This window comes from Glandiceps talaboti, chromosome 14, assembly GCF_964340395.1.
Source record: "Glandiceps talaboti chromosome 14, keGlaTala1.1, whole genome shotgun sequence".
Lineage (NCBI taxonomy): Eukaryota > Metazoa > Hemichordata > Enteropneusta > Spengelidae > Glandiceps > Glandiceps talaboti.
The window spans coordinates 1,442,210-1,462,500 of record NC_135562.1 but is presented as its reverse complement, the minus strand read 5'-3'; the positions used below and the strand labels follow the sequence as shown (position 1 = coordinate 1,462,500).

Sequence of the window (20,291 nt, the reverse complement as noted above, 5' to 3'; positions counted from 1 at the left end):
TGTTCCCGATAGTAACTGTGTTTACAATCATCCAGCCATACCAAGGGTTTGTAATTCCTTTCGTATTCCTTGAGTGGATCATAAACCTGCCATTTCTGCTGTGGACCGGGGAGCTTCTGTTTTCGTATAGATATGGTACTGGCGTTGCTATGTCAATAGCTTTTGATGTCTACTTTCGGCCCCAACTACAGTTAGGATTTCTGATGGCAAACCTTGAAACTCTGTCACTGAGAAGTACATTCGTAAGCTCAGTAATGTTTTGTGTTGTGATACTGGTCCTTTCGTTTGCAATGGGTGTTTCTATGAGTATGGGTTTCCGTCATGGTATAGCATTTGTGCTTTGTTTGTTTCTATCTCCTGACATTCTACAAATCCCTTCAGGCCTTGAGTGGCCTTCTGCTTTCAATATCGATGGGTTTGATTGGCATTGGGTTGTCGACACATTTCTTGCACGCTGTGGATATTTTCTCAGCATTGTTGTTCAACAATATATAGTCACCACAAAACGTTCTTCTTTGATAGGAGCCGTGTGTTGCATGGTTGTGTTTGGATTCATATTGCAAACATTGAATGGTACATTCCCATTTGTAATTACATTCCTTTATGGTGTTCTCTTCGGCATTGGGTCTCTAAATGGCATATTCATTGGCAGACAGTTGGACATCACTTACCCCTTCAATTATTGGGTGAACAGGACTGTTGGGATATGTATAGGCTGTTTTGCTGCATATTGCATGGGCTGGAAAATATGGTGTCCTCAGCTGTCTGTGTTGTCTCTCTTCATTTATTTGTTTTCTGCATTAAGTCATCCTCTCATAGACCTATATATTTTCCTTCAGGTAAGACATGTACAAGTAAAGCAAAATATTCCAATTGTACGTGTCAGAGATGCTATGATAGAGCATGCTAAAGGTGCAACAAATCTTCCAATGACACTGAGTCTTTGGGATTTTGCTGGGGAGAAACTCTATTACTTCACCCATCACATATTCCTTGCCAAACATGCGATATACCTCCTTGTTTTCAACATGAAAGATGCTATCGTGGATCGAAAAGCTCAGTTACAGAGAATTGTATTCTGGTTGCAGTCAATCTTCGTTCATTCAAAGCATAAAGATTCCGTTGTCTTCCTGGTTGGCACGCACAGAGACAGCATCGAGAAAAGTGATGTGGTAAAAATGTCCAAGTATCTTGATAAAGAAATTAAAAAAGTAAGGAAATTTTACGACCGTGTGGTTGTGAATGGTTCCACGCAATCTCATCTGTTTCCTATTGAAAATTCTAAGCCACTTGATTCAGATGCCGAAAATCATCGAAACCACATATTGAAATTTGCCCACGAGAGTGAAAATGTACAAGAAGAAATTCCGTTAAATTTCCTTCAATTTTACGAAACCATTCAACAAAAGCGGAAAGAAGGGCAAAAACATGGACTCGGTAAGGTCTTTTGTCGATATAAAGACGTGCTAGAACTTGTTTTAAGTAAACATAAAGACTGGGATGAACATTGTGTTAAGGCTATGCTAATTTTTTTCCATAACGCAGGAGAAATAATCTATCGGTCAGACGATGATGACTTGGGAAAGATTGTCATTTTTGATCCACAGTTTCTTATAGATGTGATGAAGAATTTCTTGCAAGTCCCAGTTCTGTCAGAAATACCGGTTGATATGAAATCATCATGGTGTATTTTGGAGGAAAAGGGGTGTGTCGATAGTCGTCTTATGAAGAATCTTGCCTCCTTGATGGGATTGTCCTCAAAGCAGCTTGCCTCGCTGTTAATGGCCTTTGATCTAATTTGTCCAGTTCCTGGGCCACCTTATGATAATGTGCCTATCTATATCGTCCCATACCTGTTGCCAGATCACAGTACAAAGCATTTCCATTGGTGGGTATCTAATACTGACGACGACACTTTCTATTTTGATTTCGAAGATTTGTTACCAAGCATTGTATTTCCACGCCTCTTAGCCAGATGTATTAACTCGTCTAAGGTGGTCGACCTTTCCGTCCAAACAGATGTATTTTCAGATACAGGATTCTTCTCATTCCATGATGACATCACATTTAAACTAGAAATCAAGAGTAACCCACCAAATCAAAATCTGATAAAAGTTACAGTCCAAAGAGCACCAGGAAGCAACTCGAGAGAATTTCTGACGTGGTTGATTACTCAGATCAACGCAATCAGAAATCGTGATTTCCAGTACCTTAAATACACATTTGGAGTGCAATATCCTTTACAGCATAATGGTGACATGTATGGAAAGAGACTGCATATCATCAAGCTTGCTGCGAGTGATCAAGAGTTAATACAAGAAGACTCCTTGTCTTGTCTCTGTATGTCTAGAAAGTTAGAGATTGAATACATCCCCAAGATTGTGTACAACACCATGGCTACCACCCAGCCATGCAAAGAAAAACAGGACTAAAGGCTATATAGATAACACAGATATCAATGCCTCAAAGTAAAGGTAAACTTGTCGTGAGTAAAAGCAGCAGGTTTTGCGTAATACACATGCTTGTTAAATCAACTAAATCCACCAAGAAAAACCTGGTTGAGTGTGCCATTCCCCTGAACGTTTTGGCGCTTCCATATACCGGCGAACTGGTGCATACCTTCACATACACTGTGACCAAGCCAGGTACATGTTACTCTTCACAACCAGACCCGAAGACATTCAGATAAATCAGTGCGTGCACATATAAATTTAACCTTTGCGATTACAGTCATTTTTTCAAACTTTGAGACTGTTGTTATAGTGATCTTACTTACACTTCAAGAATGATCCTGCTAACAAAGGTATACTCGCTCCTGATTGCAATATGTATAATATATATTTAAGCTACCATTGGGCCATGTGTCGTTAAAAGAAGATCAGGACATTATGTGAATGAGGCATGAGATGTGATGTCGTCCTATAATGCCATTCAAACGACATGTACTATGAGCATCTTTTCATACTTCATGTACTATGAGCATCACCAATTTTCATTCATATTTATACGTGCAGTCTTGGGAATAACGAGTAAACGTTATTCATAATTATCAGCAATATAATTAGATGACATTCTACTACATAAGAACACGTAATTATAGGCAATCTATTCAACATAGGTATCATTATATTAGTAAGAGTATGTTCATTTTATTGGGTATTGAACCATTATTAAAGTATTTCTTAGAGTTGAGTGTGTTTACTAGTGTAACAAAAAGGCTTGTGTCGTTCACCAGTGTAACATTAAGAATGCGGGCTTGACCTCTACTTGTTAACGTTATACTTTCCTTCAGTGTTATTCTCTGATCTCCGCACACAGCTGGTGGATCATGTAACTGCACTTGAATCACTCTCATACTGAACTTGTACTCATCTCAACTTCTCTACCGAGATCGCTTGGACTTTAGGAATCAGCTCAGACAACACAAGGAGACTACACACAATGTTCATAGTTAACTAGGATCCTTTTAGAAGTAGCCAGCAAGGGAGCAGATGGACGCTCCTTGCCTCAGCCCCACTCTCTTCTCAAGTGAATCTTAATTTCTTATAAACATAATTTATACAATACTCAAATGATAGGATGATAAAATCATCAACACTATAAATGAATAAACCAAAAAGTGTTGTTGCCTTAATCTAATGCAAATAATATAGACAAATATGAAAAGTATTCACATAATGTGATCACGTCATTGTTCTTCCAACTGTCTATAATTAATCATTATTTGACATCGACAATCCTTTAATAACTTTCAGTGTTGTCATCTCAGAAGAATACTATTCGCGAAATGCTATAAAATAATGTAAGTTAGAGTGTAATAAAAGTAATTTCAACATGATTTGATCAACTTAAAGGACTTAATGTTACTTCTTCATGAATATTAAAGGACTCATTTGCCAAGCAAATTTGACTCAACAACACCTTTATAATAAGCTACAATCGTTTGAGCTTCAATAAATTGTGTACTTGACTTGTATCCGGTATTATGCTAAAAACTTGGGGAACAAATGTTTGTTTTTTCAAAATGGAAAATATTTTATTTAGGAACATCATGCGTTATCATAATAATTGTTTCAGCTGTGTGTGCACATATCATGATGGCGTGCGAGAGTGTGGATGAGCATGTGTGTATGTTTGTAGGTACAATTGGAAAGTTGCCGATGGCGATCGTTTTCCTGTGTCAAGCAGTGACATCATTTTAAATGAAATGACATGTGAACAGATCTAGACTTATATGATGCCCCTTGTTGTTGCCCTTGCATATGATGTAGGAATGATGTTTAACGCCAAACACACGTCTTAACCAAATAAATTACTAGTGTTACCGATGATAAAATACAACTTTATAATATTCGCAAAGTTTAGATGTAACGCGAGGTCACCGCGAGGTCACCGCGAAATCTCCACTGTCACGAATTAATACTTAGAACAAATGTTTGCAATAATCAATATGCCATATTCCTATGCGAATAAATAAAACACTTAGTTTCTGAAGTCATGAGTCATAAATGTCTATACTTTTCTCCAGTTTTACTTCCTTCTTGACAATTTCGCTATTAATCTTACATTATTTATAAGCCTTATAGCAAATCTCAAGAAGAATTAAAACAACATTTGATAAAAGGCCAGATTCGATAATCAATACTCCACCACTACCCTCCAGCGGAGAAACTGACCAGCCTCTAACACATTTGGTTTCTGAAGTCGAGAGTCGTAAATGTCTGTATATTGATCGATCTACTTCTACTTCCTTCTTGACAATTTCACCATGATGCTTCCTTTTTGTACTGAACTCAAGATATGTACCTGGGTATACCTATACAACACGACATGTGACTACAAAATCCAACAATGCAGCTGTTGAGTATAGAGTGTCACACATGGTTTTTCAACTCCCAACATTTTTTTCTCAGGTAGAATTATATAAATGGCACTTCTTAAACACTTAAGGAACAGTCAGACAATTGGACGTTAGGGTCAACTGAGACACAATGGAAATCTGTTCCAAGCACATAAATTGCATCTGGCTTTATAGTAACCAAACAGTGTATGTAGGAAGAGTAGCATGACGTCATCACAAAAGCCCTCTCCCATGCTAAGTGCTAATCAATGTTGGCTTCTAATGAAATGGAAGTGGTTACTAAATTTCATTATGATATTCATTTATTAGCAAAGCGTTGTTTTTGTATAGCTTTTCTTCACGTTCTACTTCACAAACATGTACTACATATCGCTGAGGTTCTCGTTCACTAGTTTGGCAGTGGCAGTAATACAAACACATGTACAATGGGTTTGCATGGATAGCACAACAACTTGTCCCGTCATAAGGGAACGAGAGGAAATTACGGAGGATGTGGGTGGTGGTGGTGGTGGTGGTGGTGGTGGTGGTGGTGGTGGTGGGGGAGATGCAGACGAGATGCCGTTTGCCGTTGTCTTCTCGTTCTCGTAAGCTCTGCTTAATCTCTCTAATACACAAGATTGCCAAAAATGATTACAACAAAGACTCTGCTTACAAATACTTTGCCCAATTTTGTGTTTACTTCATGACTAACAACCACAACTATCAATCACAGGTGTAAACTGAATCCCTGACAAATAGATGCTGACAAATAGAATTTATTAAGTAAAATGTTTGGAATCAAAAATGCTAGCATGGAAATAGATACATTTCGCCATCTTAGAGTGTGGCAACCATATCATGTGAAATGGAATTATAGAATGTTTGGTGTGTGTTAACAGATAGAATTTTCGAACTTTTAAATGTCTTTGAAATATTATTTGGAACTTCATTGAACTATACCGTTAGACGCTGATGATCGCAACAGCGTCTAACACAGTGTGAAGCAACTCCTCAGTAGCTTGCTACTTAATATATATATATATATATATATATATATATATATATATATATATATATATATATATATATATATATATATAATACACACACATACACTCATATAAGTGTCTCACTGGAGAGAACAGTGCTCAATGCAATGCAATAGTAGTAGAGCATTATAGACTTAATCCAAGGATGTTATAAGTAACGGCAGTATGGAAGGGTAAGTGAATAATGAAAGTTGCTGTAGTATATAGAAATAATCAGAATGCATTCTCGCAAACCATAGCTGTTATTTCTTGGAAATTAACAGGGGTCGACTCGTTAAGAACGGTGCCGTAAAACGGTTGTGGTTTGCGACGATGATCAGAATGGTACAAATAGTGATTGATATGTAGATTTATTTTGTTTACTATGACTAATTATAATGTATATTTATCAGCCAAAGACAACTATACTTACATTGGAATTGCCGATTTGTGATCTGGAAGAATTTGAAATATGTTTTTCTTCCTGACGTCACGAAAAAATCACATATTTGAAATATGAGAATATTTGCCATTGAAAGACCCGCTGAATAGAACAATCAAGTAACAAATTCTTTAGAGTTATATTGTTACGTTCTAGGGATGCTTGATGTTATGTTTCGGTTTCCAAGTAGTGTAGTTGTAGGTTGATTGGCAGAACGTAAATGGCTCTCCACTATATCTTTCTAGCTAGGGTACCAATTTCTAACGAGAGAGGGAGAGGGAGAGGGAGAGGGAGGTAGGGAGGGGGAAAGAGACAGACAGACAGACAGACAGACAGACAGACAGACAGACAGACAGACAGACAGACAGACAGACAGACAGACAGTCAGAGGGAGGGCCCGGAGGGAGGGAGGGAGGGAGGGAGAGACAGAGAGAGACAGAGACAGGGAGGGTCCGGAGAGAAGGAGGGAGGGAGAGACAGACAGAGACAGAGTCAGAGACAGAGACACACAGACAGAGAGCGAGCGAGAGAGGGGCGGAAGGGAGGGAGAGAGACCGCATACCAACAGTTGCGTTGTAAATCATATAACTCATTGTAAATCTGTTATGTGAGCTCTTTGTAAATATTATAACTCATTTTAACTCGTTATCACATGTTTCAATCGTGTAATTTATTTTCTTTCTTTATGTTTAATAATAATTTTGAATTTTCTATATACTTTTAATACTTTTATTTCGTTTTACTTATTTCTGGGATTTATCATGTGTTCAAGTAAACTAAAGGCCGTGTCGGGGCGCCCTCGCGCATCGGCCAACCATCTTTCATGATCAAGACCGGTGAGGGCGGAGCGATACGACGTAGTCTCCGAAGCGTCTAACAACTCATTGGCTTTGCTCTCCATAAAAGATAACGATCAACTTCAGGGTCTGTAAGAGATTCCATACAAATAAGGTCTCACATTGGGTTGTAACCTATGGGGGCCCCATACGTACGTAACCTGTACTTGAAGATAATTAGCCAGTAGAGTTTTGTCTTTCAATCTTGATTTTGGGCAGAAGCAGTATACCCCATGATTGGAGGGAGAGTGTTGTAGGGAGTGTCCCCCACCCTTGGCGAGCAATTTCTTTTGTTGAAAAAATAGGACATGTAGGAAGCCATTTAGTGTGAAATCATACACATTATCGAAAGCTTTAGATGTACTTGAAAATTGTAATACCCCAATTTTACTGTGAATACGTTATTATACAACTGTTGGCTATATTGATATTGTCTACACTTTACCTTATGAACAGATATTTCAGCAGACACACATTCATTTGGCTATGGACTGCCTCATAATTAAATGTATGGTAGGTGATTGAAGTGAACAATTTTGCAAACGTACAAGGTAAACGAGACAGACAGACAGACAGACAGACAGACAGAAAGACAGACAGACAGACAGACAGACAGACAGACAGACAGACAGACAGACAGACAGACAGACAGACAGAGGATTACCAAAGTAATACAGCTCTTTGAAGGAGACCCCCCCCCCCCCCAAGTTCAAAGTGTACATCTTTCACATCCTCTTACTAAACAGAACAGACACAACAAAAACACATCTCGATCGTATGGAAGACCGGTGAGGACGTACAGCGACCTGCGACCTGCGACATTCGATTGCATGATCATTGTTATGATTACTCTGACGTCATTTCTGGAAACGAGGTTGTAAACAAAACGCTCAATCATTGCAATGATACAAATTGCAATCTGACCAAACACAGTTTATTTACGTCATTTCTAACTTGAAATATCCTAAAGTCGTAGGTCGCAGGTCGCAGGTCTGATCTTATACTTCTGCATGTAATCATATATATAATCTCTTGTTGAAGTCGTGTGGGGGAGTGTATTGATAAACTACTAAGTATACTCCCTGGGGTAGATTCGCGAAAACTTATACCGGAACAGAAGCAAGTGGCTCAGTTCTGTAACATGTAACACGACGTGGTTTTATTCCCAGAGCTGTACTAACACTACCATACAGTACTACTGCTGATTCAAGACTGAAGATTATATAAAGCTACACAAATCACTTAGGAAGGGAATGTCATCAATTTAGGGGGGGGGAGCAAATACTCAACTCTAATTGGCAGAGGAAATTTATCTCAAGACAGGCTAGACTACGTATTTAAAATGACCCTCATAAAATGACCCTCATAAAATGACCCTCATAAAATGACCCTCATAAAATGACCCTCATAAAGTAAATGGCCTCATAAAATAACCTCATAGTGTTCACTGTTCACTTCACCAAAAGTCGCTCACAATGATTATAATGTATATCTCACGTAATTGTTGATTTTGTATCAAGGTTAGTAAACGTTACGTAACTTTACAAGTTTGAATGGGCGAGATGCTGACTTTATTTAGGGAGGGGAGCAGTCTGATTGGCTCTCTTCCACTTAAAGTGCATTATGTTAATACCTCGCTTTTAATAGAACATCGATTTTAAATAGTTGTATTTTATCACATCCCTCTGATGTAGAGGACTGCTAATCCTGTACATGTCAAACAATGTGTCAACATTATGACAGATAAAGGGTATAAATACCAATCGCCCTCCTGAATACATGTACATTGGACGTCACCGACTCAGACTCTTAACTATCCAATCTTTTTTCTTAACTTCGTGTGTGCAATGGAATTTGAAGCAAACCGGTGAGTCTCAGTATACTGTAAGCTAATCCTTGATATTTGCAAGAATCTAGAAATCTTACTTTGCAAAATAATACTTTATAAAAAAAGAAACACTGAGTTGACTTTTCTCACATGTGTTTCGGCAAACTCATCTAGCTTAGTCGAGGTCACAGGCACTAGTTTCCCGGGATATGTATCAGAACATTTTTATCAGAATACAATAAAATGTCTATGATATATTAATATCAATAATATAGACGTATTTAGCCAACTGTCTATGAAAGGGATACAATTACACTTGTTTCTATGATCGCACAGGTCCACCTACCGCACAACAAGGTTTGCAACAGGACACAATTACCGTACGGCAACATAAACTTTCAACTGGCCGTTTCACTCAGCAAACATTTCGAAAATTTTACCGTCTGTCGATGTCACTTCCTAGTTCCCAAATTTAATAAACTTCCGATAAATCATGTCGTTGTAACAATCGGAACATGCCTGCCAAAGACGTTAACCGATTTTTGACGCCATGTAGTAGTAGTATTATTTTAAACTTTATTTCGGGAGAGAAAAGAACGCAAAAACGCTCATAAACATCCCATAGATAAAAACTATACTATACATAAAAAACAGCATTTTAAAACAAGTCTATTCATGAACATGCTTACTTGGGTAATACTTTGACAGACTCTATGCATGATGATAGTGCAATCAAGCGCCAAATGAAATGTTTTTACAGCCAAGCCAACATTTTACTCTTTAAATTTACATTCTGTACAATTGAGGCTACATCGTTTAGAACTTTTTGCTCGAATATGTACTGCTCACAGCTGTGGTCATTGTACAATAAGAAGTGTCTTAACAACCTTAGACCTGGTTACAGCAATGTTTTTCGCATTCTGATGGGTTACTCGCGTGATTGCAGCGCCAGTCGAATGTTTGTACAGCACACGATCCCCACTTTTGGGGCTCTTAGACGTAAACTGATGTACAACTTTTTTGAACGTATCGGAAATAGTCATAATAGTTTAATTGCAGCTAGCAGTGCTTAATTCCGATACAATCCTCTATTCGGGGATTCATAAATTGTATAGAGATTTGTTGTATTTTTAAATGCTTTTATTTATTCATGTGTGTATTTGTCAATTTATCTTTTTAAAGTCCCACTTGTTTTAAAATGACTGTCGACAGTCGTTCGTGCCTTTTTGCTACGTTTTATCTAAAACTAAAGTCGTTGCCTCGCTCCGATCCAGAGCAATACTGTAACCGCGTACTGATCAGCGAGTGCCGGAGTCGCTCGTGCCGGAGGCACCTTCCGGCACTCACAGTACGTGCCTTCGACAATCGCAGTTCCTATCAGTACGTATTAGTATTCAGTACTACGGAGCGAGGCGACGACTTTGATTTAGATGAAACGTAGCAAAAAAGGCACGAACGACTGTCGACAGTCTAGTTCATGAATAATACTTAGTGGTTTATCTCAAACACGAACTGAAGGTAAACATTCAACTCTAATTAAACATTTACGAGGCATAAAATAAATACATTTCGACTTCTTTGGGTGGAAAATAATGTCGTGGTCAACACCATACATTTCACAGATAGATACATGTACAAGAGAGCGTAGACCTGCAATTGTTTGACATATAAGAGCTAAGTCGTCAGCATACATAAGATGGTTTATCATTCGGCCACCAATATTGCAGCCCTTATAACATGACTTCAGCTGACTACTAAGATCATCCATATAAACGTTAAACAGATGAGGGGAAAGAATGCTACCTTGCCGAACACCATTCCTAACTTTGGAATACCCCGGTCAATGAGTTTCTTAAAAAGTGACCAACGGTTAACTCGGTCGAAAGCTTTCGTTGAATCTAAGAAGCAAACATAAACCAGACTATTGTAATTATGATAATAATTAATTGTTTCCTTAAGCAAGTAAATGCAGAGATCAGTGGAATGACCCTGTTTGAAACCAAACTGATAATCTTCGGTTGTGAGATTTGCTTTACAACGATCAAGAATTATAGATTCCAGGATTTTGCCATTTCTATTGTTAAAACATTCCGTTGATGCATTCGATAAAGCTTGGATAATGTCATGATAGAACAGATTGATACTATCCTTGTGATGACAAGAATCACAATGACAATTACGGCACAACAAAGCATGAGATGGAATGGTAATCCGTCGAAGAAATTTGTCCGAAACAGACTTAAACTTCCGTATATGATTGTCTTTGACTTTATTCCATTGTACTCGATTACCAGCTGGTTTAATGTTGGTATTCGTAACCCCTATGTTACTATCTAGAGATGGGAGATTGTCAATAGCAACAGTGATTGAGAAAGGAAGATGATCCGAGGCAAGGTGATCCAAAAGAACTGCAATGGGTTGTGGGGGGGGGGTGAGCAGAAGTGGTTGACACACAGTGATCTAAGCACAGTTCAAGGTTTCACCTGAGAAATTCCCTAATTATGGAATTACTAGTATTGATCTAGTTATTCTGATGCATTTGCCCTTTCTCTTAAAATTTGTGAAACTTGGACATATAAACTTGCTATCTTTGTTTTCTAACTCGACGAGGTAACCTTCTGATCAATCTGATTAGAATCCGATCTAGATGTCGACTAATCGTTCATTGCTATTTCACCTTCGTTATTTATCGCAATGAACGATTAGCCGATATCTACATCGGATTTTATTCAGATTGCATTATATGTACAAGTATTTAGCAAAATAGTATATATATGGAATGTAATGTCAGTGGAATAAAGACTTTAGTCATAAATATAAAACAACTGAACTTGTTTCGCTGGTGAACCACAGCCAAGGAAAAGATCTGTGCACCTTATTGAAATCCTTTTTTCAATAGTTGGTCAGAATAACTGAGTCTTTAAAATAAATTATAAATTAACTTGTCCAAACAATAAACTCGTCCTCGTGGCTTCGTATCATGAGAAGGACATCCGACGACACAATATCCATCCATGGGGTGGGAGAGGGGGCGGGAGAGGGGGCGGCGTCGATTTTTAGACTTTTATTCTGTTGAATCATGATAATGTTGACCGTGCTTTATTTAAAATGTTTTGATCACCTGTGTGTTCATTCCAGTTATACAGTCTGCATTTCATAGGAAGAAAATCACAGTAGAGGATAGGACAACATAAACAACTGTAACAAATAGAGGGGGTGACCTAACAAATAGAGGGGTGACCTAACAAATAGAGGGGGTGACCTCTACTGTTAACGTAACCCTCCTCCAATGTTACTCTCTCTCTCTCCACTCCGTACACGGGATCGACTTGGACTTTAGGGAATTAGCTCAAACTACACACAGTGTTCATGGTTAACCTGGATCGTTTAGAAGTGGCCACGGAGCAGATCGAAGCTCCTAGTCTAGGCCTAGCTGTTACCTTCAGCTCCAACTTCCAAAGAAAGAATCCATAATTTATTTCAACATTAAATTCTTATAAACATAAAATATACAATACTCAAATGATTGGGTGATAAAATAATCAACACCATAAATGAATAAAACGCAAGTGTTGTTGTTGCCTTAATTCAATGCAAATAATATTGACAAATATGAAAACTAGCTAAACAATGTGATCACGTCATTGTTCTTCCAACTGTTTGTAATCAGTCATTATTTGACACTGTTGATCTTATAATAACTTAATGTTGTCATCTTAGAAGAATGCTATTCGCGAAATGCAAACATTTGTTCTAAGTATTAATTCATGACAGCTGAGAGTTCACGGTGACCTAGTCTGGCTGCCAGACTCGTGACTAACGGTCCCTAATCCGCTTTACACACCCCCCTTGGAGGATATCATAATCCGTCATGGTTTAAATTGTGTCATGTATGCGGACGATTCCGAATTGTATCTCACGTGTGAGGGTGACCGGGTTCCGACTTCAGTTATTGAGTCATGCACTAGTGAAGTTAGACAGTGGATGCGTGATAATATGCTCTGTCTTAACGACGGTAAAACAGAAATTGTGCATTTTTCTTCTAAATTTGGTGGTGCGGGTCCGGTACCCCGGTCTGAGATATGGATTGGCGATGTCGATATACAACCATCTAATGTTGTTCGTAATCTTGGTGTTTCCATGGATTCGGCGGCTACTATGTCTGATCATGTAATTAATATTTGTAAAGCTGCCTCTCATGCTCTGTGGAAAATTGGCAAAATTCACACTCTTCTTGATCAAAGTTGTACTGAAAAACTAGTTCATGCTTTTATTACATCACGTTTAGATTATTGTAACAGTTTATTATATGGTCTCCCACTTCAACAAATTCGTAAGCTCCAAATTATCCAGAATTCAGCAGCAAGACTTGTCGTTAGAAGGACAAAAAGTTGAGCATATTACCCCAGTTCTTCATTCATTACACTGGCTACCTATTCAGAAGCGCATTGAATTCAAAGTACTCTGTATTGTTTTTAAAGTTCTTAATGGGTGCGGGCCCTCATATCTAGGCGATTTATTAATGGTTAGATCCACCCGTCGTTCCCTTCGGTCGCAATCCGGTAGCGTGGTGAATTTGCACCAACCGATAGGGAACACTGCATACTATGGTGATCGCCGGGGCCTTCTCTATTTGCGGCCCACGCCTTTGGAATGCCCTGCCATCATGTCTTCGTTCTTCTCATACTTTGAACAGTTTTAAATCTGCCTTAAAATATCATCTTTTTAGATCTCATTATCATTAACTTTTAACTTTTTTACATTTCAGTTTTTAAATGTCATTCCGTGTCTTTGTATTTTTATCTTGTTTCATATTATGTTTATACTTGTGTATAAGTACATTTTAAATTACTTTTATACTTTTGTTCAGCGCATTGAGATTGTTTTAATGTAATGCGCTCTATAAGAAATAAATATTATTATTATTATTATTATGTATGCCGAGCGGCAAGTCCCTCTCTTCTCGCGGCTGCGGACGATAGTCACGAGTCTAGCAGCGAGGCTAACGGTGACCTCGCAAAACATCAAAACTTAGCAAATATTAAAAAGTTGTATTCTGTCATCCGTAACACAACCACAGGCACGGACACAAACACACAGACAGACAGACAGACAGACAGACAGACAGACAGACACACACACACACACACACACACACGTAGTAGTAGTAGAAGTAGTAGTAGTAGTCGTAGTAGTAGTAGTGGTGGTGGTGGTGGTGGTGGTGGTAGTAGTAGTAGTAGTAGCAGTAGTAGTAGTAGTGGTGGTGGTGGTGGTGGTAGTAGTAGTAGTGGTGGTGGTGGTGGCGGTGGCGGCGGCAGTAGTAGTAGTAGTAGTAGTAGTAGTAGTAGTAGTAGTAGTAGTTGCTATTATTAGAATCACTGTTGTTTTCATACAAGTGAGCGTGAGTCACTGAAAATGTATATAAAATTAAATGCCTCTGAATAATGATAAGGCTGCTTTTTTTTTGGGGGGGGGGGGATTGCACAACCGTCCAACAGCTAGCAGCGTAAAAATATTTCAATTTCCTAACGAGACAAAACTTTCAAGTTGATTATTTTGCTTCATTTCAATGTTGAACAATCTCTGTTATGCTGTTTGCATGGGATACCACCATCACGGATTTACACTGAAAATAGATTTGGTATCGATCAGGTATTGATGATAGTATCTGTCACAAAGAAATTGTAGCAGTTTTCAACTTGTCAAGTCAAATCTAGAGGATGCCACACTTATTGCCATACAATCCTTCAAGCTAAAGATAGTCTTAGTAGTGTTATCCTTCATCCACTCATTCTGTCAGAACTCTCTTTGTTATCCTTCATCCACTCATTCTGTCAGAACTCTCTTTGCCAACGTTTTTTCTCAACGTGGTAAGTGACCACTTCGAGAAAACACGTTGAGAAGACGAGGCGCCTTCATCCAATCTGATGTGGTGAAAACAGCTAGATGTCTTTATTTACCTCTATATTTCCATCGTTTTGTGTCTTTTGTTCTTGGGAAGGCAGCGATCACTCGGAACAAAACAAATGTCACAAAACGATGCATAAATGCATCGATAGCCGTTTTTACCACATCAGATTTTAATCAGATTGCTTGGCATCCAGACTAAGCTAGAGACGAGCTTCTGACATTACCAATGATCCCAAGTCAACTCGTATTTTTTTTAGGGTCCAAGGACTAGTTACGTAAGCTTGTACGTTGTAGCTGTAATTTGTATCTAAATATAGTCTGTAAGATCCAGACATTCGTGCAACGCTATCAGCAAGCAATCATAAGAAGCCTGACAGTGATAGGGCTGAAAAATAGGTAGAGTTGACTTCTCAGACAGAGGTCAGAGGCCTCTGTCACAGATCGGAGGTAGCGCACAGAGCTCAGATACTACCTCAAACCCTAGATGTCAAGTTTATTAGGAATATTTCGAACGGGTTGTTCGTGTACATCTTCATACATGGACGTTTTAACTCGTACATGATGAAAAGGTCATCAGGATAGCTTTAAACTTTATGAAATGATTGATTTGGACAATATCTTTTAAGTAACAACCTCTCAGGGTCTGATGTAGGGTCTAAGCTCTGTAGGCTCTGCGACCTCTGTGACAGAGGGCCCTCTGTCTGAGAAGTCAACTCTACCCTAAAAAATACGACATATTTAACATTTTCTTTTATATTTACATTGCCCTCCACTGTCTATGGTTAGGTCTAACGTTTTAAGCTCTGCCAAGCAATTGTTTTTCACACTTTATAATTGTTTGATCATAATCCGTATGTCTGTTATATTCATGTCAATATAATACAGAAAAGTAGCTTCTAAAAGTAATATTAACTTCTTTTGCGTCATCTTTAACAGGATAACTCCCTGGACCTTAGATTTTCTAAACTTTAGGAAACAGTTGAAAGCAGGAGACATCATTGAGATCAAACACTTTTGCTATTGTCATGCTGGTATATTTGTTGGTTATGATGTTCACTCAAATGAGCCGCTTATTATTCATCTGGCGGTTGGTTGGAAGCCTGAATATAAAACCTTGGATTCCGCCCCTAGGCGGCGCCGTGGCCCTGGAAAAGTTGTCGCTGTTAAGGAACCCATACGATATGCAGCTGGCGATGGCCGACTTCCCGTTCGAATTAATAATAGTCTTGATAGTGATATCTTCAAACCACTCATCTCTAAACTCATCATTCAAAATGGTGAAAAAATGCTTGGAAAACAGTATCCATTCAATGTTCTTGAAGACAATTGTCAACACTTTGCCACAAGGTGTCGATATGGGGACAAGCTGGGTTATAGTTGGGAGGTAGGTGAATTTTATGTTAAAAATTATACGTTGAATTAACAGGCTGGCGGGCGAACAGACAGACAGGGACAGGTAGAGAGACAGGCAGGCAGATTGGCTGGCTAGCTGGCACGCAAAGACACACAAACATGTGCATGCATGCATGCATGCATGCATGCATACATACATACATACATACATACATACATACATACATACATACATACATACATACATACATACACACATTCATACATACATACATACATACATACATACATACATACATACATACATACATACATACATACATACATACATACATACATACATACATACATACATACATACATACATACATGCATGCATACACCTTCTGGTGAAATGGTCCGTAGTGTAAATCCACAATGTAATATCAGACTCGTCTTCTTTCATTTATATATATATATATATATATATATATATATATATATATATATATATATATATATATATATATATATATATATATATATATATATATATATATATATAACTCGGTGAGTATCAATCTGCTAAGACAGTGCTCTATACCGCAGTGGCAGAGCGTAATAGTAATAAACTATATATATATATATATATATATATATATATATATATATATATATATATATATATATATATATATATATATATATATATATATATATATATTATACACACACATACACTCATATAAGTGTCTCACTGGAGAGAACAGTGCTCAATGCAATATTAGTACCACAGGCTAACGAAACTGACTGGTCCCTGATATGTGTTTGAAATTGTTTGTCATGATTTGACAAGTGTTCTGGTTGGAGAGGTACTAGCAGGTTGAACAGTACACTCGAACCTGTGCATCATTTCCCTGCCAATACATTTTTTCTAGCAGCAGTGGTCCATCTTTTTTTTTTCATCAGCCACTCATATCCGGATATTTTTTTCAAGCAACTCCATTTGGCATCTTTTTTTCCCGAAATCTTCAAAGCCCCCCCCCCCCCCCGATATCAAATGGTCCATCCCTAACCATGTCAATTCTCTATGTATTGACCCTGGCCACAAAACAAAAGGCAAGCGAGAACAAAAATCGAGAAAGTCACTAGGGGTGGACAGTCAAGACAAGTGGATGGGCAAATTGATTATGTACAGTTAGACAGTCAGTCAGTCAGTCAGTCAGTCAGTCAGTCAGTCAGTCAACCAGTTAGTCAGTCAGTCAGTCAGACAGACAGACAGACAGACAGACAGACAGACAGACAGACAGACAGACAGACAGACAGACAGACAGACAGACGGGTGGATGGGTGGGTGGGTGGACAGTCACAGAGACCGAATTGAAAAAGCAACATATGCGGACAGTCAGACAGATCAGACGGATAGGTAAACAAACAGAAACAGATGCGTGAGGTGAGCAGTTAAACAGATTGACAAAGAGACGGGAAGGAAGTCAGACAGATGTAAGAACAGGAAATTATACTAGTAAATAATATCGTCTCTTATAATTATTCTATCTTCAGCTTGAGGACCTTAGACAAACAGACAATAAAGTACTTATTGCATGTTTGCCAGCTGCAGCAATCTTCCTAGAATTGGTAAGTATACATTTGTCTTTCGTTCTCGTGTGAATTGGATTTTGCATTATACTTATATGGCGGTGTTACATTGACTTTCAATTTATCCAACCATATGGAACCTTACAAGCATGATATTCATATTGGATAAATATTATTAACCTTTGTGATTGGATAATTACTATCGACCTTTGTGATTGGATAATTACTATCGATCTTTGTGATTGGATAAATATTATTGACCTTTATAGTATATAATTACTATCGACCTTTGTGATATTGTATAATTACTATATTGACCTTTGTGATTGGATAATTATCAACTTTTGTGATTTGTCCTAGGCAAAGAAGTACAGCAGCGAGTTGCTCATCTTATTATATATTGGAATAGCCCTGCTGGTTTTTGTACTAATATGGTTGTTTCCTGAGATGGTAATGATCAGTGAATGGATCACAATTAAAAGATGATGATTAAATTCCAAGGACTGGTTTTAGAATGTTTGATGAGGAAATGACGACATATCTTAATAGTTGTGACATCATGAATATCATTTACATAATTATAAGTAATACAACTATGTTATTTTTTTTTAAAAAAGTATTGTAAATGAACACAAAGTTATAATTATTGCAGCTATAGCAAATAAACATATTGAAAAGTCATTATGGTAATTAATAATACCATGCGCCCTCAAACAATTCAGCTTGCACATAAATAAGTAAACAAATGAGGCAACAATACAGAAAAAAATGTATAAATTGGTAGTCACGAAACTAACTGCGACGAAAATCAGAATTTACAGAGAGACTTTTTAAGGAACTATATTTAGAGTACAAGTTATTTCCATTTATTCCCTAAACAGACAATGTAGATTATCGTGAAAACATTGTCCCGCCATTTTTTTGGGTGCGCTATGATTATCTTGATATCGGAGCAAATCTGTGACAGTAAATGTTTTCTTAGTGACATTTGATTGCTGGTATTCGTCGCTGGGGGCGTCCTTATGAAGCCATCACGGGAGAAGCTAGAAGAGTGCCTACAACATATTGTACATACTCCACACACAATTGTGACCATTTCGCATATGGGAAAACATATAGTAATTACTCTCTTGTTGATGCTTGTCAGTATTTATTTATTTATTTATTTATTTATTTATCTATCTATCTATCTATCTATCTATCTATCTATCTATCTATCTATCTATCTATCTATCTATCTATCTATCTATCTATCTATCTATCTATCTATCTATCTATCTATCTATCTATCTATCTATCTATCTATCTATCTATCTATCTATCTATCTATCTATCTATCTATCTATCTATCTATCTATCTATCTATCTATCTATCTATCTATCTATCTATCTATCTATCTATCTGTCTATCTGTCTATCTGTCTGTCTGTCTGTCTGTCTGTCTGTCTGTCTGTCTGTCTGTCTGTCTGTCTGTCTGTCTGTCTGTCTGTCTGTCTGTCTGTCTGTCTGTCTGTCTGTCTATCTATTTATTGTTTGTTTGTTTGTTTAATTTCATAAACATAACTAAGCCTGAGTGTGATGTGTTTGAAGGCGAGAACTTTGTCCACTGTACATCACTTTGGAACTTGTATTTATGTATGAAACGGTAATTAACGCATTTATATCTTCATAATGGCCCTCAAGAAAAAAAATCTCTGTTACTCCTGTACTATAGGAATCGAATATAGTATAGGCTTAGACTTCACAAAGAGTACCACCTTAGTGCCACATTGGTCTTGTGTGATTTGGTATCCAGTTAACACTTTACCAATGCCACTCCAACGAAAAAATAAGGGTAGGCTAATCTGGAAGGCTATATTATTACTAAATAGTTTTTTTTTCACAAGAAACGAGAGTCTAATAAACCATGTGAAATATATGAAATATTTAAATCAGTGGTTTGCATTTTAAGTATTATAAATGTATAATATTCAAAATCTTTGGGAATGACTAAATTTGTCCGGGAAATTTGTGTTCGTGTTTCAAGGCAAATAGTGAAGTATACGTAGGCAACGGTGTATTTCCCCTGGGTGTAAACGTTACATCATACTTTAATATCAGGAATATTACTAGCTCTGGATGTATATGCTATGAAGTTCGACACGTTTTTCCCTCTCCGCTATGGAGATGACGTGTCGAACCTCGTAGCATCATATACATGTACATGTACATGTACATTTTCATCCGGATAAGAGTTAGAATATTGCGAGCGAACTTGGCGGTTAATTTAAAAGGAGCAAGGGTGTCTTGTATATATCCCATGATTCTCCAGCTAGTTCTGCTGTAAAATACCTTGTTTTTCATTGGTTAATAGCGTCGTCTTTGGAGGTCATATAATGTCGGTAATTTCTTCATATTCGTAAAAAAAATGGCGTAAACAGTATGGTTTTCACAAGAGTCGTAGAAATACACCTGAATATGGATAAAAACTGCACAT

The 20,291-nt window shown here is 37.7% G+C and overlaps 1 protein-coding gene across 1 annotated transcript; it reads left to right on the top strand.

Moving 5' to 3' along the window:
* Window positions 1–6,054: 6,054 nt before the first annotated feature.
* On the top strand, window positions 6,055–18,301 carry LOC144445784 (phospholipase A and acyltransferase 2-like). The gene is made up of 4 exons (XM_078135422.1): window positions 6,055–6,062; window positions 15,821–16,268; window positions 17,780–17,854; window positions 18,176–18,301. Exons 1-4 carry the CDS (start codon window positions 6,055–6,057, stop codon window positions 18,299–18,301), a joined length of 657 nt encoding a protein of 218 aa, XP_077991548.1.
* Window positions 18,302–20,291: the final 1,990 nt, after the last annotated feature.